This window comes from Bos grunniens, chromosome 19 (assembly GCF_055505025.1).
Source record: "Bos grunniens cultivar Pamir isolate PY7600 chromosome 19, Bosgru_T2T1.0, whole genome shotgun sequence".
Lineage (NCBI taxonomy): Eukaryota > Metazoa > Chordata > Mammalia > Artiodactyla > Bovidae > Bos > Bos grunniens.
In genome coordinates, this window is record NC_141183.1 from 13,081,320 (window position 1) to 13,109,112 (window position 27,793).

The 27,793-nt window shown below is 52.4% G+C and overlaps 1 protein-coding gene and 1 long non-coding RNA gene across 5 annotated transcripts; one reads left to right on the forward strand and one right to left on the reverse strand.

The window, feature by feature from the left end:
- Window positions 1-47: 47 nt before the first annotated feature.
- LOC147351290 (secreted and transmembrane protein 1A-like) lies at window positions 48-27,669 on the forward strand. 4 transcript variants are annotated; one of them, XM_086356766.1, is made up of 8 exons: window positions 48-198; window positions 561-731; window positions 20,042-20,204; window positions 24,936-25,086; window positions 25,302-25,616; window positions 26,198-26,233; window positions 26,488-26,648; window positions 27,365-27,669. In XM_086356766.1, the coding sequence occupies exons 3-7, from the start codon at window positions 20,133-20,135 to the stop codon at window positions 26,607-26,609; spliced, it is 696 nt and encodes a 231-aa protein (XP_086212892.1). In that variant the 5' UTR covers window positions 48-198; window positions 561-731; window positions 20,042-20,132; the 3' UTR covers window positions 26,610-26,648; window positions 27,365-27,669. The 4 variants fall into 4 exon arrangements, with proteins under 4 accessions (XP_086212892.1, XP_086212894.1, XP_086212893.1 ...); XM_086356768.1 differs by having other exon boundaries at window positions 26,201-26,233; XM_086356767.1 differs by lacking the exons at window positions 48-198; window positions 561-731 and adding an exon at window positions 14,328-15,020.
- On the reverse strand, window positions 8,445-14,281 carry LOC147351291 (uncharacterized). The gene is made up of 2 exons (XR_015147375.1): window positions 14,150-14,281; window positions 8,445-8,733 (listed from the first exon to the last, which is right to left on the reverse strand). It is a non-coding gene; the product is annotated as an uncharacterized LOC147351291 (long non-coding RNA).
- Window positions 27,670-27,793: the final 124 nt, after the last annotated feature.

Sequence of the window (27,793 nt, forward strand, 5' to 3'; positions counted from 1 at the left end):
GTGATTTCCAAGGCTTCTAAAATAAACATGAACTTCTGTGGAAATAAGAAAACACATAACTGTAACATTCTCAGCCAGTCTGTAGCCTATGTCCACAGTCTGGGTGAAGCAGAGACACGGAGAAGCATCAAGAAGGGCAGAGGGGCGACCCATCCAGCCTTCCCCTGCAGATGGAAACCCCAGGCCATGCAGAAGCCTGTGAGTGGGGTGCGGGTGTGTGGGTGCTATGTCACTGTTCTGGTTCGACAGCAAAGGGGCGGGGGCGGTGTTAGGGAAATGACAACGGAGGAAGGCTTGTTCAGGTTTCAGAGGCTGGAGAGAAGGCCTCTGACTGACTTCTGATCTTGCCTGGGCTATGTGCCTGCTGGCAAACACACAAATTGTTACCAGTAAGTAAGGGGCACTTTGGATAAGAAAGGGCATGGGGCTTGGATTTTCTTGAGCCCCTGGAGTTCTGGCCAACTCCCTGGGGTCTGGAAAATCTCCTGACTCACAAGGTGAAACAAACAACAATGTAAAAGGTGAAGGAAAACCAGAGCTGCATTGTTGCACACCCACAGATGATGGTGTCAGCTGCACCCTGGGATTCCAAGTGGGAGCCTCCAAAACCGCAACTTGAAGTCTCCCCTGCGTGATGCGGACCTTTTCCCAACTGGGACTCCATATGGCTGTTACCGAGGGACCTTCCAGCTCTGTTTACGTCTGGATGTTGGTCGGCCCCATGTGGTGATGTATGTGCTGTTACTTTTCTCTATTGTTTCTATTTCTCTTCTTTTAAGGGCAGTATATTGAAATTAAGCCAAATATTCTTCTAGTAAATATTGAAAATGTTTATTGTGTGAAAAGTGGTTTCTTTTGTTAATGAATTCTTCGAACCAAAAACAAAAGTAAATCAGCAAAATGGTGAGGGGCGGGGATGGCTCCAAGGTCACCCAGCCAGATGTGATGCGGCACCATCCTTGAGGACTGTTTTACCTCTCTGTGACAATTGAGATTCTCTGCAATCTCAACAGACTGTCCTGGCAGAATTGGTGCCCATGAACACTCCCTATGATGCCGAAAAAGGGATACTGCGGCAGGAGATGGTTTCCAAATTGGGTCCTGGAGCTCATCTTTGTACTAAGACTCCAGGAACAGTCATGCTTGTCAGGGGTTCATCCCGTGCCAGGCCGCATAGGACATGTGTGTGCTTACCACAGGGCATCCAACCCCGAGACAGTGTGAGGCCAGTGCTGAGAAACTTCAAAACAGCCGAGTTCATGCCAGACTGGTGGGGCTCAGGGCCCCCACAGCTGCGTGTGGCCTCTCAGTGGACTCCAGCCTGGGTCAGGCCCCCTGAGAACTGGAGAAACAGAAGGTGCCGTGTCAGAGTCCAAGGCCCTGAATCCTCAGCCAAAGGTCACTCTCATGTGGAGAAACCTCTGCAGCCTGTTCAGGGTCTGGTGTTGACTGGTTCACACCCTGGGCATCTTGCCCTGAAAATGACACTCTCTGCTCTAGCTTTCCAGTCGCCACCAGAAACATCCACGACTGAGCATCGTTTCTGCTTTGGCTCAGTCTCTTCATTCTTTCTGGAGCTGTTAGTAATTGCCCTCTGCTGGTCCTGCTCTTGCCCAGTATCATATTGGACACCTTCTGATCTGGGGGCGGGGTGGGGTGGGGCGCTCATCGGGTATCATACTTTTTGCCTTTGCATACTGTTCATGGGGTTCTCATGGTAAGAATACTGGGAGGAGTTTCCATTTCCTCCTCCAGTAGACCAATTTTGTCAGAACCCTTCACTATATCCCGTCTCTCTTGGGTGGCCCCATGTGGCATGACTCACAGCTTCACTGAGTTACACAAGCCCCTTCACCACGACAGGGCTGGGATCTATGAAGGGGCTAAGAATGTGTATGTGCCATAATCACAATGCTGGAGATTCTTAAAGGTGGTTTCTCAAACCCCTCAGCAGAGGCAGTGGCTGGTGTGCGCTCTTTTGGTGGACTATGCTTCTTGGGATTAGGTGGCAACTCCTTTTCATTCTTTCCTGATTCTGCAGAAACAGAAATTGTAGGAGCAAGTCCTCGGAACACTCCAGCTTCTAGAAACACAGTCTTCAGTACCCCGGCTTGTTTTTGCCTCCGTAGAAAGGAGGTCACCATAGCAGTGACTCGGGAGTGGGCTGGGTAATTGGCCTGGTGGGTGGAGGTCACACCCTAAAACACAACTTCTTTACACCCAAGCTTTTCGAACAGATCGAGTAATGGGGCAGAGTGACACGCTTCCCTGTGGAGCGATGGGGCCTGCCTGGGGAGGAGGAAACGTGCCTTGTGCCAGCCACCCCATGCACGGCCCTTGGTTAAAGCTGCAAATTCTGCTTCTTTTTGAAAAGCCAGACTGTGGATGTTGGACTCTCAGGACATTTGGGCTAAAATGTACTCACATACTCAGACCCAGACGACGCAGGAATTCTCTGTCAATTTAAATGCCATTTCTCAAGAATCGAAGTTTAAAAGTCATTTATATCAATGGCTTAGGGAAATAGGATTTGTGGGTTGTAGAAGATGTTTCCCCTTTTGCAACAGTCTTATAATTAGGAAGGAGAAGGCAATGGCACCCCTCTCCAGTACTCTTGCCTGGAAAATCCATGGACAGAGGAGCCTGGTAGGCTACAGTCCATGGGGTCGATAAGAGTCGGACACGACTGAGCGACTTCACTTTCACTTTTCTCTTTCATGCATTGGAGAAGGAAATGGCAACCCACTCCATTATTCTTGCCTGGAGAATCCCAGAGATGGCGGAGCCTGGTGGGCTGCCGCCTATGGGGTCACACAGAGTCGGACACAACTGAAGTGACTTAGCATAAAATTAGGAAAAACGCTAAGAAAGAAGCTATTAAACCATGTACGTGGTCTCCAATCTAAGCTACAGGCAAATGAGACAAGGAAGCTCATTGCTCAGGTGTTAGGAAACCAACACCGAGAGGGCCAGGAATGCGGTGCAGGAGGTAATAGAATCACTCACTAATTAAAGCCATTGCTGCCCCCCACCCCCCAGGCTTGGCTTCCAAGCCACTGCTGGAGGAAACAGGAGAGACAGGGTGGAAATGGCAAAAAGGGGCCAGGCTAGTTGCTGCCCTGATTCTGGTCACTTGTGTTTGAAGGAGGAGGAGGAACTTGCTGCTTTCGCAATATGTTGCCAAGCTCCACATTTCTTCCCTGTGATCTTGACACTCCAATGTATCCTGATCCCAATGTATCACGGTGGATCACTGTGGATTTTTTTAGACACTCATCCTAAGGCCTCCCTGTCTCTGGAAACCCTTCCACACCTGTGCCATAGGCGCCCTCTGCAGGGTGACTTACAGGTTCATCATGCCCTCGCCCCGCAGGGGACAGGTGTGCTTTCCAGGCTCCCCTAAGGAAACTGGTCAAAGGAGTGTCCCAAAATAAAACCTGGCAGGGAAAGTGCATCAGATGTCCGGTGGGTGAGCTGTAGAAGGAGAGAGAGACGAAGAAAGTTTGTGAGTTGATGGCCAGGGCAGGACGGTGGCAGCAGCCAGCCCGAGGAATCACAGGAGACCTCACAGAGGGGCCTCAGCCCTGATGACCCCTTTGCCCTGGCCAACAGGTGGGGGCCCATTCCTCCAGCTCTGGTTTCCTTTTGTGTGTCCTGAGGCTCCAGTATCTTCCATCCCTCCAACCACTGGGACTCAGAACTGAAATAGAAACCCAAATCTCACTTTTCCACCATGAGGACAGGTTAACCTGAAGCCCCTCAAAGGAAACACGAATCAGAAAGTCAGAATGCTTTAGCTCTAATGAAAGAAAAATGTGAGTCCTCTGGGCGTCTCTGGCCTTGATACCCCAGTGCTGTGCTGTGATCTGCCCTGACTGTGTGTCCTGCAGGGTGATAGAGAGAGCTCTGGCCACTGATCAGCCCTTGAAGCTGGGGGCCCCTCTCCTCTGGGTTCCAGCCACAGGGGAAGGTTTTGCCCCTGGGAGGGCTGGCCCTAGACCTACCTGTGGAGTGGGGTTGGATCCATCTGAAACAAACCCGTGGCCACCAGGTTTGTGAGGAGTGGGCCAGCATGGGGCATGGCTCCTGGACACCTCCCCCCGTGCGGTCCAGGAGCAGCAGCAGCTGGTGAGCAGCACACAGCATCGCCGCTGTCCAGACCTGAAGAACAAAGCCACATGTGACCAGGTGCTCCAGGGATGCACAGGCAGGGGACAGGTTGATCACAGCAGGCACGGTCCTGAGATCTGATGTGGTCTCCTGTGTGTTTATGAGTGGTGGACTGCCCTCTCTTCTGCAGCAGTGCTTAATTCTAAAATAAATTCTAAAGTTCTCCTGACAATTTTAACTCTAAACCTGTCTTGGAGCTTTATTCATTGTCTGACTCCAGGATAGCAGGGATTGCTCCCAGCCCTGTGGCTCCGTGGCATACACCATGTGAGCCTACGTGAGCCCGTGTTTGTGAGAGCACCCGGCCGTGGGTCAAGTCGAGCCGAGGGCAGTGGCCACCGTCATGGGGCAGGTGGGCTAACGGAAGTGCACGGTGAGCCCAGCAGGACAGCACCGGGTGCTTTGGGGCAACCTCCAGCCACACTGAGCTCCAAGGTCTAGTCACTCTGCAGAGCCTCAAAGCTATCTAAGTAAAGACTAAACAAAAGACAAAAAAGAAAAAGATACATGCAAGTTGTGTTGAAGTCTGTTTTGAGAAAAAGGTGTAGATCTGGGTTGGAAGGAGACACGGGCAAAATGACCCAGGGCGCTCCCTATCTTCCGTGAACTGCCCTGTAACATGACAGCGACACGTGCAGCCAGGGCAGGCCCTGTGAGGTATAGTTCAGGCCAAGGCAGAAAAAGGAAAGACGACCTCAACAGACGTTCAGTTCAGGTCAGTTCAGTCACTCAGTCATGTCCCACTCTTTGCGACCCCATGAATCGCAGCACGCCAGGCCTCCCTGTCCATCATCAACTCCTCGAGTTCACTCAGACTCACATCCATCGAGTCAGTGATGCTATCCAGCCATCTCATCCTCTGTCGTCCCCTTCTCCTCCTGCCCCCAATCCCTCCCAGCATCAGAGTCTTTTCCCATGAGTCAACTCTTCTCATGTGGTGGCCGAAGTACTGGAGTTTCAGCTTTAGCATCATTCCTTCCAAAGAAATCTCAGGGCTGATCTCCTTCAAAATGGACTGGTTGGATCTCCTTGCAGTCCAAGAGACTCTCAAGAGTCTTCTCCAATACCATAGTTCAAAAGCATCAATTCTTCGGCTCTCAGCCTTCTTCACAGTCCAACTCTCACATCCATACATGACCACAGGAAAAACCATAGCCTTGACTAGATGGACTTTGTTGGCAAAGTAATGTCTCTGCTTTTGAATATGCTATTTAGGTTGGTCATAACTTTCCTTCCAAGGCATAAGCGTCTTTTAATTTCATGGCTGCAGTCACCATCTGCAGTGACTTTTGAGCCCAGAAAAATAAAGTCTGACACTGTTTCCACTGTTTCCACATCTATTTCCCATGAAGTGATGGGACCGGATGCCATGATCTTCGTTTTCTAAATGTTGAGCTTTAAGCCAACTTTTTCACTCTCCACTTTCACTTTCATCAAGAGGCTCTTAAATTCCTCTTCACTTTCTGCCATAAGGGTGGTGTCATCTGCATATCTGAGGTTATTGATATTTCTCCCGGCAATCTTGTTTCCAGCTTGTGCTTCTTCCAGTCCAGTGTTTCTCATGATGTACTCTACATATAAGTTAAATAAGCAGGGTGACAATATACAGCCTTGACGTACTCCTTGTCCTATTTGGAACCAGTCTGTTGTTCCATGTCCAGTTCTAACTGCTGTTTCCTGACCTGCATACAGATTTCTCAAGAGGCAAGTCAGGTGGTCTGGTATTCCCATCTCTTTCAGAATTTTCCACAGCCTATTGTGATCCACACAGTCAAAGGCTTTGGCATAGTCAATAAAGCAGAAATAGATGTTTTTCTGGAACTCTCTTGCTTTTTCCATGATCCAGCAGATGTTGGCAATTTGATCTCTGGTTCCTCTGCCTTTTCTAAAACCAGCTTGAATATCAGGAAGTTCACAGTTCACATATTGCTAAAGCCAGGCTTGGAGAATTTTGAGCATTCCTGATGAGTGCAATTGTGCAGTAGTTTGAGCATTCTTTGGCATTGCCTTTCTTTGGTATTGGAATGAAAACTGACCTTTTCCCGTCCTGTGGCCACTGCTGAGTTTTCCAAATTTGCTGGCATATTGCGTGCAGCACTTTCACAGCATCAGATTACCTTTATTCAGGCAAGGAGGGGCGAAGTTGGCCTAACAACCAGGTTGAGCTTGGAGAGGGATCAGGGAGGCTCCATATTTATAGGGAGGTTTGTGGAGGTGATAAGGGAAAGTTAATCAGGCAGGATGTTTTGGGTAGTTTTTAGTTGAGATGGCATTGTAGTTGGGCAGGGGGTGATAAGTCTTCTGGGCAGGTGTAGGAGGTGGAAGGTTTCTGGACAGGGGGTGGTAAGTCCCAGATAGATGCAACCAGCCTGGAGCATCAGGGAGGGACCTAAAGTTCTGTTTTGTTTTCTCTGAAGTTAGATGATTCAGCAAGGGCCTTTGAGACTCTTGTTTTCTTTTCTTGGCCCAAAAGACTCCTTCATTCCAGACCTGAAATCATTGTTAAAAAATGGGAAAAAGGGTGCCGTATCTCTCTGGCTACTTCTTGCTGGATAGGAGGCAATGATTTGGGGTCTGGAATGGAGGATCGTCCTAGGGCCCAGGGTCTCCTTTTTCTGAGCTTGGGGTGAGGCTCTCGAGAAGAAAAATGGTGTTGACCTGATCTCGAGAGATGGCCTGAATCCGTTCTTGGAGAAACCTTTGAAAGAGATTGAAGAAACAGGGTCCAAATAAGAGGAATAGAATGATAAGTACCAGTGGTCCCAGGAGGGAGCAACCAAGGGAACTGCTTTCGGGGACTGTAAAGGTTTTGTAACTCTTTTCTGCGGCGTTCAATTCTGTCTCTAAGTTCTTTGACTCTGCCCTGGACTACGCCCGTTTCATTAACAAAATAGCACCACACTTCTCCTAGGAAAAGGCAGGTCCCTCCCTTTTCTGTGGTGAGAAGGTCCAGGGCTCGCCTATTTTGAAGGGCCACAGAAGCTAATGAGTTAATTGGTCTTTGGATTGAAAGGAAGGAACCCACTCCCTGCTCCATGTCTTCATTAAGTTCTTGGGACAGCTTGTAGTAGAATTGGGCAGAGGTCGAGCTGCCTCCAATCCTGGTGCCTAGGGCTGCTGCTCTGCCAGTCCCAGTCAGGAGGGGGCTATGACGGCTCGTCTTTTCCTGTGGGAAAGTTCCCCTTATGGGGAAACTCTTGTTATCCCTCTTCTTCTTTGAGGAATGTTAGGCCCGGGGTCAGGAAGACCAAGATGCAAGGTCCAGGGGGTCCAACGGGAGACACGAGTATGTGCAGGTCCCGCAGAGAGTGAGGACTCCCGGATGGTGCAATCGTGTGTGCTGTTCCAGAGAACCCAAGTGGAACAGAAGGAGGGAGCGGAGTTTGTAAGACCAGTGTAGTTGGGACTAGAGTAGTTGATACAGGTTAGGTTTGAAGAGGCTGAGAGAAGGACATTGTCAGAGACTGGCCCAATGAGTTGTGTAGTTTTTTGTTGGGAAGGGGCGGTGTAGTTGCCCTGTAAAGGCCAGGTTGAAGGTAAAGGAATTGTTATGACGGTGAGGGAGACAGTGACATGCATATCTAAGACTGGGGTGTGTGTTGTGTGTACTGGAAGAATTGGAAGGAAGAGTTGAGAAGGCGGGTAACGTGTTGGTTGCCAGAGGGAGGTTTAGGACAGGCCGTAATTGGGAAAGGAGGTCTAGGCGTTTATAAGGCTCAGGAGTCGCCTGTACCTGGGAAATTATGTTCTTGATGACTTGTTCTTGTTTCTTTTCCCGATTTTGATCTAGTATCCCGCCCCCGACTGAGTATCCCCAGTGAGTAATGGGATAGAAACATATGTTTCTTCCATTTGGCTTATGGCAGGTACTCACGAAATTCCCTCTCTGTTGTACTTGAATAGTGAGTAGGGATTTGGACTTCCTGCCCCTGAGGTTCATGGTGCATGGTTTTGGAGCTGTATTATAACATGAGGAATGTACATAGGAATAAATGTCAGAGCAGGGGCAGGGAGTAGCCAGAAGGCTGGGGAGTGCAGCAAGGATGAGGAGCAGAGGAATCATGGGCTGTTAGTTAGACAGTGCAGAGGAAATAGCACCCTAGGAGTAGAACACAGCTAGCAACGTAGGTGATACCCATGGAAAGACGAAGGGTAGGTGGCCAGTACTGAGGGAGACAGTTACTAGGCCTACAGCAAGGATTAAGCTTAAGAGTGCTGTTATAGTTAGAGAGACAGGGAGAGGCCAGTGAGGGCGAGGGGGAAAAGGCCCCAAGTTGGTGGTGGTTTGAGTCTGAGGAGGAACACTGTTTATTAGGATGTAGAATGATGTAGAGAATGAGAGTAAAGAAATCAATTTCGTCTGGAGTCAGGTTGCAGAAGTTTCCCTGGAGCCACAGTTGAGACACCAGTGTAGTCAGGTCTTTGGAGGAGGTTCCTGTTGGGGCGCTGGTCCAGAGGTCTTGTTGGGTCAGGAACAGTTGCAGGCTGAGAGTCCAGGTCATTCAGTGCCTTCTTGGATGGTGGACAGAGGTTGTGGCTGGGTGAATTTTAAGGAGGTGGGTCCTGTGAGGGAGACCCAATAGGTGTCATTTAAGGAGGGCAGTGCAGGATCGGAGGTGACCCACTTTAGGCGAGACGGGTGTACCCAGGAGGTGACCTCGAGTTTATCTGCAGTTGGGGTGAGGAGGATGATTTTGAATGGTCCCTGCCACTTTGGGGTTAGGTCACCCTGGGGATTATCAGACAGACAGACCGTGTCCCCAGTTTGTAAAGGGGGCAGGAGGGCTTGGGGATCAGGGGCAGGCAAGAAGTGGTTGACGTATTTCCAGAGGCCATTGCGGAGTTCTGCCAGCAGAGGGGAGTGTAAGAAGCTTGGTATGGGAGGGGGTTCACGGCTGCGTCCAGGAGGGAGCACGGGCCTTCCACACATCACCTCAAAGGGGCTCAGCCCCAGGGGCTTTTTCGACAAAGCCCGTATTCAGAGGAAAACAATTGGCACAAGTTTAGTCCAATCCAGATGTACTTCGAGGGTTAGTTTGGTAAGGGTTTCTTTGATTTTTCTATTCATCCTTTCTACCTTTCCTGAGGACTGGGGACTGTATGGAATGTGAAATTTCCAGGGTATCTGTAAGAATTGGACAAGTTGTTGGGTGACCTCGGATGTAAATTCCGGGCCGTTATCAGACTGTAGGGATGAAGGCAGGCCAAACCTGGGGACAATTTTTGTGAGGGGGATTTGGGCCCCGGTGTGGGCTCTTGTGTTTGTGGTGGGAAATGCTTCTACCCACCCCGAAAAGGTGTCCACAAGGACCAGGAGGTATCTGACTCTCCGGACCGGGGGCATATGAGTACAGTCTATCTGCCAATCCTGTGTTGGGAGGCTGCCTCGCATCTGATGGGTTGGAAAGGATGTCAGTTTAAGGTTGGAATTGGGGTTAGTACGTTGACATGTTTGACAGGAGCAGGTAAGGTTATCTAAATATTGTTGGTCAGCATTGGATATGGGGAAGTGGTTACGGAGGAACTGTCGGAGTGTCTTGGATGAGGGAGGAAAAAGTGAGTGTAGATAAGAGAGGATTTCTGTGGTGGAGGGAGGGTCGGGTGGAGTCAGAGCTAGGATGACAGGGGACTGGAGGGAAGGATGGGACAGGGCTGTCTCCTTTCCTTCTGGTCTGCAGCATTGTTGTAGCTGATACGACACTTCCCTTTTGATGCCCCTACAGTGGAGGATGGCGGCTTTGTTTGGTAAGAGTGCTGCCTCTAGGAGTTTGTGGATCAGGTCTGAATTAATAATGGGGGGTCCCTTTTGGGTTAGGAAACCTCTTTCCCTCCATATTAGGATGTTTGAGTGAAGTACGTTATAGGCATATTTGGAGTCTGTGTGAATGTTAACCCTTAGATTTTTAGCCAGAGTTAAAGCTCTGGTGGCTTCCCAGTTAAAGGCTTTCCTGGTGGCTCAGAGGATAAAGCGTCTGCCTGCAAAGCAGGAGACCCAGGTTTGATCCCTGGGTTGGGAAGATCCCCTAGAGAAGGAAATGGCAACCCACTCCAGTATTCTTGCTTGGAGAATGCCATGGACAGAGGAGCCTGGCAGGCTACAGTCCACGGGGTCGCAAAGAGTCGGACAGGACTGAGCGACTTCACACACACACTCAAAGCTCTGGTGAGAGCTATCAGTTCTGCCTGTTGGGAGGTGGTGTGAGGTGGCAGAGGTGAAGCTTCAGTTGTCTGGGTTCCGTGATTGTGACAAAGGTCCCCTGGATGATGGCGTATTCTGCTGCAAAGGGTGGGATTTTTGAGAGCTGCCATCAACGAACCAGTGTGGGGTGTCTGGGTCTAGGATGGGCTGATCTGTTAAATGTTGGAAGGGGTTTTGGGTAAGATCTACTGTTAGGCTGCAGCTATGTAGGAGGGAGTCTGTTGTAGAGCACGTGGGTAATAAGCTGGCGGGGTTAAGGGGAGAGCAGGGGGAGAATGAGAGCTGAAGGTCGAGGAGAAAAGTATGTAGGACCTGTACCCTGGAAGGGGGAAGGGAGAGGAAAGCCCGATGTGATAGTAAGTCTCCGAAGGTGTGTGGAGAACAGACTGTTAAAGGGGCATGGCTAGAGGGTTTATTTGCTTCGGGTACGAGGGCTGCGATAGCAGCTATGGCCTGTATACAGGGAGGCCAGCCCTTGGTCACCATGTCAGCTGTTTTGATAGATAGGCTATGGGAGCCCAGGTGTCTCCAGCCCGCTGACACAGAAGTCCCAGGGCCTGTCCTTGGTTGGAGTATACAAAGAGAAAGAATGGTCTGGTGTGATCTGGCAGGTGGAGAGTTGGCACTCGGAGGAGGCTCTGGGTGAGCTGGCAAAGAGGATTGGCCAGTGAGGAGGGGTTAAAAAGGGGCTCATCCGGACATCCTTTAGTTGCCTCACAGAGAGGCTTTGCAAGGAGGGAGAAGTTAGGGATCCAGATACGGAAAAAGTTGAGGAGGCCGAGGGTAGACAGAAGTTCCCTTTTTGTTTTTGGAAGTGGACAGTTAATCAAGGCCTGGATTCTATCTGGGGGAATCGTTCTTTGTTGATGGGATATGGAGAGCCCCAGGTAGGTGACATTTGTCTGGGCTATTTGGGCCTTAGATTGGGATACCCGAAAACCCCAGGATCCCAGGGCCCCAAGGAGTTTGGCAGTATGTTGGAGGCAGAGTTTTCGGGTTGGGCTACAAAGGAGGAGGTCATCTACGTATTGCAGGAGATGACTCAGGGCTAGGTCGAGTGTCTGTAGGTCCTTTTGTAAAGCCTGTCCAAAAAAGTGGGGACTGTCTCTGAACCCCTGGGGGAGAACTGTCCATGTTAGTTGTTGGGAAATGTGAGTCTCAGGGTCTTGCCAGGTGAAGGTGAAAAGGGGTTGGGAGAGGGGGTGGAGCAGGATGGTGAAAAAGGCTTCTTTGAGATCTAATATCGTGAAGTGGGTTGCAGTCAGGGGTATGGCGGACAGAAGGGTATAAGGGTTAGGGACTACTGGGAATGTCAATGTGATGGCCTCAATGACTTTCACAGATCCTGGTTCAGGATCCTGGACCTGATCCTGGTCCCTTCCTTACTGCCAGAATAGGGGTGTTGTGTGGTGAATGGGTAGGAATTAGGATAGAGGCTTGAAGAAGACGGTCTACAATAGGCTTAAGTCCCTTGTGGGCCTCCAGGGTGAGAGAGTACTGTTGTTGGGTGATTATAGTCAAGGGGTCTTTTAGGGTAATGTGGACTGGGGGATGATGTTTGGCTATGGATAGATGAACAGTGTCCCAGACTTGGGGGTCTGAGGTGGGTAGATCCAAGGGAAGGTCAGGGTGAGGGATAGGGACCGTCCAGGTGCCATCTGCATGCAGAATATAGAGACTGTATCGAGAGGGGTATGGTCATAAAGACTCCCAATTTGGATAACAAACCTCCCCCTAGGCGTGCCATCGGGCACTGAGGCATTATGAGGAATGAGTGTATAAGGGTCGATTTTCCAAATTGACAGAGTAATAGAGGGCTGATTTTTGGCCTTAGGGGAACTCCAGAGACCCCCTTGACTGTGAGTTCTGAGTCTTGAGTTGGGCCAGAATAGGAAGTTAAGAGAGAGAAAGTAGCTCCAGTGTCTACTATAAAAGAGGTCTTTTTTCCAGCCAGTACCCCATCTACCCTAAGTTCCGAGCTCATGTTTGAGACACGGGCCGGGGGGCTGGAACCTGGGCCCCATCATTGGAACAACTCTCGTAGGGTTGGGCTGGGGTTCTGGGGAGAAGTGGGGATTTCCCCAGAGTCGCCAGGGCGTCCCTGGGGACAGTCCATCTTCCAGTGTCCCCACTGGCCACAGGTTGGGCATGCTTTTGGGGGGGCCGCGGGTGTGGGCATGCCTTTGCCCAGTGTCCTGAACTCGTTGCATCGGAAGCAGGGTCCGGGGATGGGAGGTCTTAAATCCCGTTCTGGGATGACGTGGGCCAGGTTGATCTCTTCCCTTAATTGCTGCCGCCAAAAGGGCATATTTAGCTTTTCTCTCACGTTCCTTTTCTCTCTTAGCCTCCTCCTCTCTATTAACACCTTGAAGCCTACTTCTAGAAAGTCTCTTTGGGGGGTCTCAGGGCCCTTTTCTAGTTGTCGAAGCTTGCGTCTGATGTCAGGGGCGGACTGGCCGATGAATTGAATGTGAAGGTAGAGTAAGCCAGCAGGGGTGGTGATATCTAGGTTGGTATACTTCTGGACTGCCTCTGTGAGGCGGGCCGAGAATAAGGCTGGATTTTCGTCTTCCCCTTGGGTGATTTCCCTGACTTTATCATAATTGACATGGATATGAGTATTTTCCTGCATCCCTTCTAGAATGCAGGTAATCATATGATTCTCCTGATACCTGGGTCACCAGGCTGGTAAGTCCAGTGGGGATCTAACGGAGGCACCGCCTCATCAGCACCTGGGCTCTCCCGATCTTGGTTATGTAAATGATCAGCATGGACTTTTGCAGCTTGCCAGATATGGTCTTTTTCATCAGGGGTGAGAGTGGCATTTAGGATATAATAGACGTCACTCCATGTGAGGTTATAGGCCTGTGAGAGTCTCAGGAATTCTTTGCTGGATCTGGTAGGATTTTCAGAAAATGATCCTAACTTTTCTTCTATCTGGCTCATATCTGACCATGAAAATGGTACGTGGACTCGGGTGGGGCCCTCTGGTCCTGCCACCTCTCTCAGGGGATCGTGTTGGGTACATGACCGTGTGGCAGTGGGGGAAGGAAGTGGGGAGGGGGAGTCGGGGAGATGGAGTAGTGGGGTTGAGGGGGAGTCAGAGAGGTTTCTGGGCCAGTAGGAGAGTTGGATGAAGGGGAAGGAGAGGGTTGGCGGGTGGCGGGTAGAGAGGGTCTCTCCGTAGGTCGAACTCCTGGGGCGGGCGCGGAAGGTCTCAGTCTGCGGTTAATTGAGGAAGAGCCCATTTGCTTGGGAGGCAAGGTGCATACAAGGATCTCGTGGGTGGAGCGGGTCTTGCATAGGGAGGGCCTGCTCCAAAGGGCCCAAAAGCCTTGGGCATATGGGACCTCCCACCACTTGCCATTCTGTTTAAGGAAGTTGATGAGATTTTGAAGAAAGTTGAAGTCAAATGTGCCGACTACAGGCCAGTGGTCTTCATTGTCTAATTGGTATTGAGGCCACATCTGTGTACAGAGTTGTTTTAAATGGTTAGCTTTGAGTTCAGTGAGTGACAGTGGTTTGAGATTTTTGAGAACGCAGGTCAGAGGGGAATGTTTTGGGACGGATTGGCCAGACCCCATAATTGAAAGGCAAGCAGAGGCTCCTATTGAGAGCTCGAGTCCTCACCCATAGTTGCAATAGGAGTTATGAGAAGAGAGCTCTGTGTTGAGGTGGAGCATCCCCCACCGTCACCTACAGAGTGCCCCTGGGCTGGGGGTCCCCGGGACCTAGAGAGGACTGAGTTCTAGGGCACCTCCTGAACCGTCCGGATCTTACCTTAATCTAGGGGCCGGCTTGAGTGGAGTGTTGCATGTAGAGCAGTCGAATGGCAGGAGTTCCCTATTCTGGAGGTCGTCAGAAAGAGAGAGAGAGGGAAAGGGGGTAGAGTCGAGGCCTGGGGGTACGCAAAGCACCAATAAAGCCTTAGCCCAAGGCTTGCACCACTCACGAAGGCACTAGTGTCCCGGAGGGGAATTTGAGCCCTGGCAGAAAAGTGAGCTCGGAGGATGTTCGTGCTCCCAGATTCCTGGAAAAGGGAAAACATGGGAATGAGGGAGAGTGAGAGGGAGTGAGACGAGTGCCTCGCCCCTTCCAGGTTTCGGCACCAAGAACGTAAGGTATAGTTCAGGCCGAGGCAGAAAGAGGAAAGACGAGTTCAACAGAAGTAGGTTACCTTCATTCAGGCAAGGAGGGGCGACAGTCTGCCTAACGACCAGGCTGAGAGCCAGAGGGATCAGGGAGGCTCCATATTTATAGGGAGGTTTGTGGAAGCGATAAGGGAAACGTTAATCAGGCGGGTTGTTTTGGGTATTCTTTAGTTGAGATGGCATTTGTAGTTGGGCAGGGGGTGATAAGTCTTCTGGGCAGGTGTAGGGGGTGGAAGGTCTCTGGACAGGGGGTGATAAGTCCCAGATAGATGCAACCGGCCTGGAGCATCAGGGCGGGACCTAAAGTTCTGTTTGTTTTCTCTGAAGTTAGATGATTCAGCAAGGGCCTTTGAGACTGTTGTTTTCTTTTCTAGGCCCAAAAGACTCCTTCAGGCCCAAGTGTGATTCTGATGACAACAGTGTCACCAGCTGGAGGGGCCTCTGGCTGCCTGGACCCCTGAATGACCATGTGGCACAGGCCCCCTGCACAGGCTCCCAGGGTAGGGTGGCTGCTGCTGCTGCTGCTAAGTCGCTTCAGTTGTGTCCGACTCTGTGCGACCCCATAGACAGCAGCCCTCCAGGCTCCCCGGTCCCTGGGATTCTCCAGGCAGGACCACAGGGTAGGGCTGGAGGCCCCTGTTTCCACGGATCCCCCACCGCAGACCATCACCAGGAGGCCCCTCTTCCAACAGAGGGCACAGGCAGCTGAGAGGAGACCTGGTCAGGTGTATATGTGCCTGGGGGATCACCCACATATGAGTCTCCCTCACCCTGAGCAGACCCTCAGACCAGGGCCCCCAGGCATGCTGACTCAGACCTGCCAACTTGGGGCCCAGTTCAGAATGGTATTCCGCCTCCCCCTGACCACCCCCGAGAGCAGCTGCCTAGGAGGCCTGTCCAGTTAGAGCCAGACATGAAACAATGGACTGGTTCCAAATTGGGAAAGGAGTACGTCAAGGCTATATATTGTCACCCTGCTTATTTAACTTATAAGTAGAGTACATAGAGCAAAATGCTGGGCTGGTTGAAGCACAAGCCGAAATCAAGATTGCCGGGAGAAATATCAATAATCTCAGATATGCAGATGATATCACCTTTATGGCAGAAAGCGAACAGGAACTAAAGAGCTTCTTGATGAAACTGAAAAAGAGAATGAAAAAGCTGGCTAAAAACACGACATACAAAAAACTAAGATCTTGCCTGCCTCCCAGACATCTCAGCTTTTCGGCAGGATAGCCCTCACGGGGACAAGGAGGCAGGAGGCTGGGCTGCTCCCTGGGCTGGTCATTCTGTCAAGGCCCCTGCCTAGTCCCTAGTCTGGCTCCTGAGACAGGATGACCTCCCGCTCCCGACAAATGCCTTCCCCACCCACCTCCCCTCCCCCCAGCAGAGTGCAAGCCAGAGACGTGCATGAGTGATGAGTATTCCAGCCCCAAGGCCACATCATTGGTTCCAGGTCCACGTGTTCCTCTGTGTGTGTGAGTCGCTCAGTCATGTACAACTCTTAGTGACCCCATGGACTGTAGCCTGCCAGGCTTTACTGCCCACGGAGTTCTCCAGGCAAGAATACTGGTGTGGGTTGCCATTCCCTCTTCCAGGGGTTCTTCCCGACCCAGGGATGGAAACTGAGTCTCCTACATTGCAGGCAGATTCTTTACCGTCTGAGCCACCAGGGAATCCCATCTGCTCCTTTAGTAGCAAACAATCTCCACATTCTTTTAGCCTCTGAATGCTTTTTTGAACCCTTTATCAGCTGAGCCAGTGAAAATCCAACAGCAAAATGGAAACTGGGTGGCTGATGCTCCATGCGCGAAAACGATGGAGTGAAGGAGTGTGGGGCCTCCATTCACATGCCACCAGTCAAGTCCCGAGATTTAGTGCCAAATGGCAACAAACCGGGTTTTGTGACTAGTGTGCATATTTTATGAAGCAGGTGGGACTCAGTGCTCTTCGAAAACCATACTCATCTCCTTAATTTAGTAGTCTGCCTCCAAAAGCTTCCCAGGTGACTCAGAGATAAAGAATCTGTCTACCCAGCAGGAGAGGCAAGTTTGATCCCTGGGTGGAGAAGACCCCTGGAGAAGGGAATGGCAACATACTCCAGGATTCTGCCTGGGAAATCTCAGGGACGGAGGAGCCTGATGGTCTACCGTCCATGACATCGTAAAACAGTTGGACTCAACTCAGCAAATAAAACAGCAGCAGCCACCTCCAAAGTGGGGAGGGGCTGGGGACCCGGCTCTGTAAACAGGTGATCCTCAACCCCAGGGACACCCATGGCTGTTGAGCAACATTCACGGAGAACCAACTGTGCTCAGAATGGCTGACCTTCACACCATGGGAGAGCAGGGACCTCGTCAGAACAAAACACCCTTGTTTACTGACTCCTCGAAGAAGCGAACTGCATGCTCTCTCCCTCCCTCACCCCCACCCCAGGGGGCCCAGCCTCAGTGTGGACAGTCCCCTGGGGTTCCCATGAAGCCTGAACAGCCGGCTGGGCTCTGTTCTCAGCCTGTGGACCTCCCCCTCAGGCTGACTCTGGCACATTCCGGAAGGTGGGGACCTGAACCTTCAGGTGTGTGCTGACCAGCTGACGCCCAGGCTTCTGGACCTGTCCCCTGGGCACCTGCCCTCAGCTTCCTGCTCACAGCCTTCCTCGGGGCCCCTTGTGGGAAAACACCCTGTTTTAAACTTTGACCCTCAGTCACTCTCAGACCTGGTGGCCTCTGGCCTGTATATTCTAGCCCTGGGCCTGGAAGCCTCTACCAGGAGAGGAGGTCAGAGTTCAAATGAGGATGCAGAGGAAGTAAGCACTGCCCCAGGGTTGGGGTGAGGAGGGGGAGAACAGGAGGGGCATCTGTGCTCTTGGAGTGTCCTGGCACTGAGGACCAATCTTCTCAGGCCAGGAGGGCGGGAAGACCCTTGAACCTTCTGACACCTACTCAAGGCTGAGTGAGCCTCTGAACAGGGTGGCTTTGGGGGAGTGTTTTGGGTGGATGCAGTTGACTAAAAGAAAACCACACAGTGAGAGAGCTATGATGGAGTGAGAGAATCCATCCCAAGAGATGGGGGAGGCCAGTTCGTGGGGCTTCTGGCCAGGAGTACAGGTGAGCTTTCCTGGTGCTCTAGTGGTAAAGAACCCGCCTACCAATGCAGGAACCGTACGAGACCTGGGTTCGATCTCTGGGTTAGGAAGATCCCCTGAGGAGGGCATGGCAACCCACCCCAGTATTCTTGCCTGGAGAATCCAATAGCTATAGGCCATAGGGTCGCAGAGTTGGACACGACTGAAATGACTTGGCACGTACAGATGGTCAAGGATACTTCTGGGTGAAGGTGACTCTACTGCTTGCCACAGAGAACAGATATATCACAGGATAAGGGTGAGGGTGCTTTTCTTTTTGTGGAAAACGCAAGCAGCTGGGGTCAGTGAAATTCTTCCTGAGTCACACATCTAATCATCTGAGGGGCTGCTTGTCCAGATACACAGAGTCCGTTAACGTCTCTAATTCCTGTCTGAGCACAGAAGTACACTGTGAGTCCACGGCTGCAGCAGATCAACCTTTGCAGAACAGGACAGTGAGCAAGACACTCTGTGCTCCTCTTTTGTGTGCAGGGTCAAGCCCAGCAGGCTGTAGCCCTTAGCTGAGTCACTCAGGGATGGCCCCTCAGACTTGGTGACCATCTAGGAGCCCCTGGGAACTCCCCCTCTTCTCCAGATGGTCTTGGGGTGACCTACCACCCAGGAAAGGCAGCATGGTGGTACCAGGGTCCCACAGCCCTCCCCTGGGAAAGGCCAGGGATGGGTCAGAAGGGGGAGATGATGGCCTTCAAAGGACCCAGGGTTTTGCACTTAGAGCCTGTGGGCATTTCAGCCTGGCCCCAGCCCTTCCACCCAGCACCCCGGGGCCTTGGGGAAGCCCGAGATAGCCAAGGAGGGATCATTCTACTGTCCCTTCTCCTCCCATCAACTCTGCTCTCTCTAACCCCCCCAAAATTGCTGTTTATTCTTAAAGAACACAGTATTCTCTGATTACTTGAGCACAGGACTGTTGTAGAAATTCTGGAGGAAAAAAAGTTGAAGAAACTGTAAAAACCTTTAGTTCCCAGACTCAGACTTACTTCCTGATGATATTTTATGTTCGTCTAGCTCTTCTGGAAGTGTATGTTTCTATGGATTCAAAGGAAGGGGCTTCCCAGGTGGCAGCAGTGGTAAAGAACCTGCCTGCCAATTCAGGAGCTATAAGCACATGCAGGCTCGATCCCCAGATCGGGACGATCTCCTGGAGGATCGCATCGCAGCTCACTTCAGAATTCTTGCCTGGGAAATCCCATGGACAGAGGAGCCTGGCGGGCTGCACGTCAGTGGGTCCCAAAGAGTCAGACGCCATTGAGTTAGCATGCAGGCAGGTGTGCATTCAAAGGGAAATTGGGACGATGCTGTCTGCACAGTTGAGGGTTTAGGCTGCCTGATTCTGCTGATGCCCCAACAGTACTGTCAGGCGTGCCCAGCCTCACCACAGCCCCTCAGTCCACACCAGACACGTCCACACACAGGAGCTGTGTAATGAACCTGTAACTGATGCAGCTGCGGTCACAGGAGCGCCCCAACCAGATCCTCTGCTTCCCCGCAGACCCTCAGGTGGTCCCAGGAGCACTGGCTCCTCCAGGCTCAGTGGCACTTCCAGGAGCAGGGCCCCTCTCTGCCACACGACAGACCCCAGGGACCCTCCCCCTTGATGACCATTTCAAGCAGCCCCTGAAGAAGGTCTTTCCCAGCTCCTGCCTCCCCCAGGAACAGCTGAGGAGTCTCCCTCTGTTCGCAGTGCTCTTTCTGAGATGCCTCTCAGAAACTCCTGTGGAGGGAGAGTGTCTCCGGGGATCAGAAGGAGCATCATCTCGGGCCCTGGCCTGCCCTCTCTTTGGTCTGGGGTTAGAGTCTTCCCAGAAGAGCATCCTGATTCTCGGGTAATTCTGGGAATGGAGGCAGAAAGTTGAAAGGAGAGAGCACTCTGTTTGTGAAGGTTCCTCCACCACCTTCTCTGGTGGTCACGCAGGGTGACTGGAGCAAGACAGAGCTAGAAGCCGGGGCATGTGGGCCACTCTGAGGCTCAGTGGGATGAAGGGAAGCCTTTTTGAAGGGCTCTAACTTTTATGTATGTTTTTGTTACTGCATGTCCCTCCCGGGCCTGCTGGTCCAGGGACTTCCGGGGCAAAGTATTGGAGTTTCAGCTTCAACATCAGTCCCTCCAATGAACACCCAGGAATGATCTTTAGGATGGACCGGTTGGATCTCCTTGACGTCCAAGGGACTTTCAAGAGTCTTCTCCAACACCACAGTTCAAAAGTACCAATTCTTCTGCACTCAGCTTGCTTTATAGTCCAACTCTCACATCCATACATGACTACTGGGAAAACCATAGCGTTGACTAGTCAGACCTTTCTTGGCAAAGTAATGTCTCTGCTTTTATGGGAAACTCGAGTGACTTCCCATAACTTGAGGTTTCCTTCCTGAATACAGGACCTGGGTATGAGACCTGAAGTGCATGGATTCTGAATCCTTCCCGCCTCCTCCTTTCCTGGCTCCGCCCTGGAATCATCATTTGGGTTGAATGCAGCAGCTCAGATCTGCACACAGACAGGCTGCAGCTACACGCGTGGAGGAGCCGGTTACCAGGTTGCAGGTGAGAGATGGAGGGGTGGTGGCTGGGGCTCCTGGTGTAGGATCGCACTCAAATAGGGGCTGGGTTGATGGAGATGGGGCGCTGTGCTCTCAGGCCCTGCGCTCTGCATCTCCACTGAAGGAGGGATAAAGACAAAGGCTTCCTGACCTGGTGGGCAACTGTGTCTCTGAGGGGCCGCTCCAGGCTTGACTCTGCCCTTGTCTGGAGGGGCAGAGAGTTGGCATCTCGAGCTCCCGGACGTCCACACATACGCACAAAACCTGCGTCCTGGACCACACCTGGGAACACCGGGACACCTGCTGTCCCGACCACATCTGGCGTGAAACACTTTCAGGTCCAGGCCAACACTGCGACTCTCATACTTGTGCACACACACTCACTTTCATGCACATATGCACTTGTGTGCACTGACAAGGGGCACACATGCACACTCAGCCCATTCACTCACAAACACTCATTAAAACAGAGGAAACCTGGAGAGGGGCACTCCACTGACTCGTTCTATGCTCTCCTTTCATTTTGGTTAGGCTGCAGCAGCAGTCTCTAAATTCAATTCACCTCCCACTACTGGTGAGTGATCTGCCATTTGAAAGCCAGTTTCCACTCCCAGTGCCTGGGGAGCCAGAGCCCCTGGGAGGCCCTCATCCCCGGGACTAAATAGTGAAGGTGGTGGGGAGGTACAGGCCCCCACCCGCCCGCGGAGGGTGCAACCAGCAGGTGCAAGGACAGGGAGGATTTTCAGAGGAAGTGCCTTGTGAAAGAGAGTGAGAAGTAGCCCAGCTGATGGGCTGGCAGGTACTGATGGCCCATGAGAGCAGCAATGGTTTACAGACTCAGCCCCCAGGCCTGGAGGAACTTATTACTGCCCGGTAGGGATCCCTCCAGAGAAGGCAATGACAACCCAGCCCAGTAATCTTGCCTGGAAAATCCCATGGACAGAGGAGGCTGGTGGGCTGCAGTTCATGGGGCCTCACAGAGTCGGAGATGACTGAGCGACTTCACTTTCACTTTTCACTTTCATGCATTGGAGAAAGTAATGGCAACCCACTCCAGTGTTCTTGCCTGGAAAATCCCAGGGATGGGGGAGCTTGGTGGGCTGCAGTCTTTGGGGTCACACAGAGTCGGACACGACTAAAGGGACTTAGCAGCAGCAGCACCAGGGACCCTTCCTTCTAGCCATAGCAGCAGGGACGGGACACAGCAAAGGCTCCCCAGACTGGGGCATCCCTTCTCTCTGAGCCAGGGTTGGGGCTCCGTTTCAGCTGTCTTCTGAAGGTGGTTGGTCACCTCCCTCCACACTGTTGGTGAAAGGCCTACCTGGACAGCAGGGAGCTCACCCTTCCATGTAAATATCCAGGTACATACACGTTACCACTGAGCCTTTGTGTGGAAAACCTGGTCCAGCTTCTCCTAGGTGCTGCAGGAATGGAGATCCCTGCTGACCGAGAACCCCTGTGCCCCTGGTCAGCTGATAAGCCTTGAGCCACATACCTGCTGCCTCAGTTTCCCCAAGGTCCTGTGGCAGGACAAAGTGCTGGCAACGGCATGCACCTTCCAAGGTGTTCCACTGACTCCCAAATGTGATCATGTCCCCAGTGACAGCACAAACCCCAGCTGTGTGCCCCAGCTTAATACATGGAGATACCAGCAGCTGTGACAGTGATCTCAGAGAATGATGAATTGTTGCCTCACTTTCCCAACTCCAGAATCCTCAGGGCCCCTCCAGGTCTTGCCCCATGCATGCAGTCTTCCTGTACCACCCCTGACCCTCTGCCTTCTCATCCCTCTCTTCCCCTGTTCTGCCCTGGCCTCTCTCTCTCCCTTTTTCCTGTCCTTTGCAGCATCAGAGACAAGAGGAGGGACTCAGGCAGAGGAGTGGAAATGCCAAACGTAAAAACCCATATGAATTTCAGATAACGAATCACTCTGAAATGTAAATATGTGGCAAATATTGCACAAAATATACCTATATTTAAAAATAAGACAGCAGTGGAACCCCAGACTGATAAGGCCGGCCAAGGTGCCTGAGGACAAGGGGAGCTCCTCCCATCCCCAGTCTAGCTCCTCCAGCCCAGACCAGCTCCCACCATCCCCATTCCAGTTTGTCCATCCTCAGACCAGCCCCTCCATCCCAGTCCAACTCCTCGACCCTCAGACCAGAAGCTCCTTCCCAGTCCAGCTCATCCATCCCCAGTCCAGCTCTTTGCAGACAGCCCTTCCGCACTCTATAAGGTGGAAAAGTCTGTGTCTCCGATGTACAGATTTGGTTTAGTTGAGACTGGTCTATGGTTTCAAGGATCTACCCCAACCTGGAGTTCTTCCCAGCTCCTAGGCTGTATCATCTGACAATGAGGAGCCAGGCCCGAGGTGGTTGGAGTTTAGGGGCAGAGACTGGTGGGAAGGGACCCTGGCCTCCTTGTCCAGATTCTGGAACCCTCCAGAGCCCTTCCTGGTGAGAATCTCAGGGAGCTCATGAAGTTGGACTGAGAGGTTCGTGTGTGAGGGCAGAGCCCCGCCATGGCCAGGGGAAGGCTCAGGGAAGACTGGAGGTTTGGGGGCAGCAGAAAGAGCAGCAGGGAGTCCCCACGGGTGCCCATCTGGGAGCCCGCACTTTCAGCAGCCTTGGATAACATGAGAGAAGATGGCCAGCAGTCACCTGTGCACAGGCCATACTCCCTCAGAAGGAGTCAAAGTGGTGGTAGAAAGTCTGTGAGTGTTAGCACAGCTGCAAGGAAATATCCTTCCTTGTTTCTTCCAGCTTCTGGCGGCTCTGGTGTCCCTTGGCTTGTGGCCACATCCCTCCAGTCTGTGCCTCTGTCAGCTCCAGGCCTCTCCCTTGTCTGTTTCTGACAAATTTCTCTCTTTTTACAAGAAAGCCAGACACGTTGCTTTGGGGGCCACACTGCTCTACTACAACTTCCTCTTTATTTATGGCTGCACAGTTTCTATTTCCAAGTAAGATCACCTTCACAGATTCTGGATAGACATGTGTTTTGGGGCCACCTTTCACCCTTCCCTGATGGATCAGTGGTAAAGAAAGTGCCTGCCAACGAGGAGAGGTGAGTTTGATCCCTGAGTCGGGAAGATCCCCTAGAGAAGGAAATGGCAACCCACTCCAATAGTCTTGCAAGGGAAATCCCATGGACAGCAGAGCCTGGTGGGCTCCAGTACATGGGGTGGCAAAGAGTCAGACATGGCTTAGTGACTAAAGAGCAGCATTCACCCTTGTACATACAGTACAGAGGGCAAGAAGAGAGAGACAGTAGTGGGCTGTCTAACCTGATTCCACGTATGTAAAATCACATACATGTGTGTGCACAGAACACGTGTCTCTCAGGTGACGTCTTTCTTCCTCAACTACAAATGTTGTACTTATGTGAGAAAAGAAGGCTGTCCTTCTGATGGTAAATTAGGAATAGAAGCAAGTTTAGAAAATCAAGGGAAGCCAGAGACAGCAGCACCGGTCACAGGGGTCTGGGGGCTGAGACTGTCCCTCGCCATGTCATTCTCCTTGTTTGACCCAGAGTCTCCTGGAGTCAGGACGAGGGCTGGTCACCAAAAGGCCTCAGCTCCTGGAAGCGATTACATCCACACTTTCCTTTGCTCCTGGCCCTTCTACCCAGTACCCAGCAAAGTGGAAAAGGAAAATCAGACACTGAATTCAAAACCAAAGGGTACCAAGTCCATGGTATTCTGGAAAAGGCAAAACTCTGGACACAGTAAAAAGATCGATGGTTGTCAGGAGTTGGGAGGAAGGATGGATGAATGGATGGAACACAGAGGATTTTCCAGCAGTGAAGCTACTTTTTGTTGTTGTTGAGTCGCTAAGTCACATCCCATTCTTTGTAACTCCATGGATTGTAACCTGCCAGGCTCCTCTGTCCTCCACTATCTCCTGAGTTTGCTCAAATTCATGTCCATGGAGTTGATGATACTATCTAACCATCTCATCCTCTGTGTAGTACCTAATGGTAGCTACCTGTCATTATGAAAAGTGAAAGTGTTAGTCACTCAGTGGTGTCTGAGTCTGTCCATGGAATTTGCCAGGAAAGGCTACTGGAGTTGGTGTCATTTCCTACTCCAGAGGATCTCCATGACCCAGGACTGAACCCTCATCTCTTGTGTCTCCTGCATTGGCAGACAGATTCTTTACCACTGTGCCACCTGCGAAGCCCAAATGTCAGTTTTACTGGATGCCAAATCCCGAGATGAGCATTTGTTTCAGAGGAAGTGAAAGTTCAGCTTTCCGGACTGTAACTCACGAGTTCCACAGGAAGACTCTTGTTGTTGATAAAAGCAAATCTGGAGAGTGGACCAAATGTCCCCAAATGCCAATCCTCAGAATGCAAGAGCTGAAGAGGGGCTGGGAGCATCCAAGGTGGTCCTAGGCTGGTGTCAGGTTCAAGCGGCCACACGAGATTCTGTGTGTCACGACCGTCTCTCAGGACACATGCTCAGGGAGTTTGCATGTTTTATATAAAATTCAAGATAACCCCAGCAATATAAAGGGACTTGTGTCCCAGGGACTTGTTTCCTGTCTCATCTGTGTTTCTCATCTGTCTGACAGTGGTCCCACTGCAGACATTATAAAGGTGTCCAGAAGGGTCATGACACAGTTGGGTCAGGGAGGAGCTTGGGGACCCTCACCCACCCTGGACAGGGTGCAGCCCCTCTCACTGGCTTCCCAAGGAGCCTAAGGGAACTCTGACTCATCAGCTTTCCGTCCTTCAGGGAGTGTTCCAGAAACCACTAAGGAGAGCGAGGGACCCCTTAAAACTCATCCACGTCCTGCTGGCCATGCTGACGTCAGCATCCACTCTCCTCACTCCCAGGATGTTCTGGGTCCTCTTGTTGGCGGCCTTCAGGAGCGCTCAGAGTGGAAGTAAGTCCCATGGTCCCAAATCTGCCTGCAGGGGAAGGAAGGGAGGGGGAAAGGGGGCGGGGAATGCAGCAAGGGCAAGATGGGTGTGGGAGGAGAGACCTAGATCAGGCCAGGAGGGGCCCAGGCTCCAGGTAGTGCCAGTGACCCCAGGAAGGGCAGTCACTGGATGTCCTGAGGTCCAGGCATGACCCACAGGTGTGACTTTCCCCCCACAGCCTGGGACAACCCCAACTGCACCAAGAGTGAGGTTTCTGTGTTGAGGGGCAAGCCAGCCATGATGAGCTGCCGCATCTCCAATGCCTTCTCCCAGATCAACGTCTCCCTGAAAGTGAACCCCAGGGCACCCTGGAAGCTCATCTGCAGTGTAAAGCCCCCAGGAGACTTCTGCCAGGATGGATGGGGTCTCTGGGTTTGGCAGAGCGAGGCGTACCTGATAACTGATAAAGCCCAGGACACCCAGTCAGGGCTGTACAAGTGGACTCTGCAGGGACGCCAGATAAATACCAAAATCACCACACTGACCGTCGTAGGTGAGCAGGGCAGGGGGGCGGGGTATTGACCCCAAGAGCTTCTCTTTTTGGTGGGCAAGAGTGCAGAGCAGCTAGGGAGGAGTGACTCCTGCCCACCTGAGGTGCCCAGAGCCTCGGAGATGAGGCCTGAAGAGGACTTCCACCCTGCCCCACCCACGCCATGGCTGTGCCCTCTCTGAGCTTCTCAGGGCAGCCTGGCACATGTGCCTGCTCACTGTCCCCCTGTGCTCAGGGAGCTGGCACCTCCCTCCCTAAACACCGCCTATCCCCCCACCTCCACCCCTTGCTGTGCTGCAAACTCCCCAAGTCACTGTCGCTCCCTCTCCCTCTTCGACTGTTCATAGGCAGTCAGAGTCACTCTGAGCGCTGGGGACAGGAAGCAGGGATCCAGCTTTGCCCCGGACAAGGAACAGTGGGAGGGGCTGAGAGGCACCCCTCAGCCTAGCCGGGCCCTGTGCGGGGAACCCAGTGAGGCCTTCATGAACTCCTGTATCCAGGGCTCATCTGACACCTGGGGTGGAGGGGCTGTGTCAGGGCAGGCCCTGGGCAGGCCCCCACCAACCTGCCCTGTGTCTCTTTAGCAGACCCGCATTACCTGCCTCTCACACCTCCCACAGGTAGGTGTTCCTATCTTCATCCTGGGCTACAGGAAGGGAGTCCCCAGAAAGCCCCCTCGGGTCTTCCCTCCGCAGACACCCTCACCCTCTGTGCCTGGAGCCCTGCCCATCCCATGCAGCCATCCCCCTGCCATTCTCCCACCCATGGGCTTCCCAACCACAGGTGATGTCCCCCTCGAGGGTGCCCCCAAGGTGGTGGGGGCTCCTGCACAGGTGAACAAAGGAGGGAGGGCCTGCCCACCCATTTATCGCAGGTCAGCAGAGGAGCACACCCCGTTCCGATCATAATCCTGAACACACTGAGCGAGATGCTGGTAATCTTCCCCATCCTTGCCTCGTCGTCCTCCTCAGCCTGCTGATCTCCACACTGGCCTAGCGCCGAAGGTGTGGCTCCCTGAACTTCAAGCTCCAGAAGGTATTGGCCGCTGAGCCTGGTCTGTGGGCTGGGGAGGGTAGGGTCATCCCAGACCCGGCATAGACACTCTACCCCATGGTCTCATACCCACCGAGACTAGTGAGAGAGTGGGGAGCGTTTGAGGTCCCAGAGAGCCAGAACCCCTGCCCCAGAGGACCCCAGGCAGCAAATGCAGTCCTAGTCCCAGAACACAGATGCCCCACGGCAGACAGGCCACGGAGTCCACACCACCCCTAGGACCCCCTAGGGGATGGCATGGGGGCTTCCTGCTTCTTCCAGGAGACCTAGATGTGTGGGTGGGGGATGTTCCCACAGGACGCACTTGTAGGCAAAGGTGTCTTGTGTGGTTCTCACCCTCCCATCCTCCCCACTTCCCCAAGTAAGGAGGCTCTGAGCCTGGGGTGGGGAGCTGAGTGCACCGTGCACACTGGACTCTGCAGAGGGGACGTGCGGGGAAGAGCAGCTGAGGACTAGGAAGCTTGGCCACTTCCTGGCGTCTTCCTGATGGACATGCCAGGGAGGGCTCCTTAGCAGGTTCTTGGGCTCAAAGTGCAAAAATCTCACGTTCCATAGCACTTGACCTAATGGGACCCTCCCCTCCTCCACCCCACCCAGGCCTGGGCTCCTCCCCAGGGCAGGAGTGCCACGCTTCGGTCACCTGGGAGATGCCCCAGTCTGGGGTCCTCAGCTGATCATGGACACTCTCTTGTCTTTAGAACATGAATAAGAACCAGTTTGAGGGACGTTCCAGGAAGCACCTGTGGAACCAAAATGAGGATATCAGTGGCCTGAGATGATGCATGAAGCCTCCTCCACCACCGCCACAGGGTAGAGCAGCCCCTCTGGATGGGAGGCTGGACAGGTGGCTGCTGGTGGAATCTCTGTCCAACCTCCCTGGTCTTCCCCAGCCCTGGGGCTCCCCGCTCTGCCACCTGCCCCACGTGCTGCCCCTTCCTGTTCCCAAACCGCATCCCAAACCATATATGCCAGATGTCTTTACAAGCAAAGCTGTGCAACCCCACTGAGTGTATTCTTTGTTGTTTTTTTGGAGGTGGGCTGGGACGTCTTTTTCTCTTCCTTTCCTCTTTTGTTCCCTTATGATTTGATGACTTTCGTGATGCACTTGAACTGCTTTCTCTTTTGTG

Excerpts from the sequence above, each read along its gene's own strand:
- LOC147351290 (XM_086356766.1), top strand. The coding sequence starts at position 20,133 with ATGCAGCAGCTCAGATCTGCACACAGACAGGCTGCAGCTACACGCGTG. Across the intron at positions 20,205-24,935 it reads AGCCGGTTACCAGGTTGCAG|GGAGTGTTCCAGAAACCACT; the intron begins GTGAGAGATGGA and ends TCCGTCCTTCAG. Across the intron at positions 25,087-25,301 it reads CAGGAGCGCTCAGAGTGGAA|CCTGGGACAACCCCAACTGC; the intron begins GTAAGTCCCATG and ends TTCCCCCCACAG.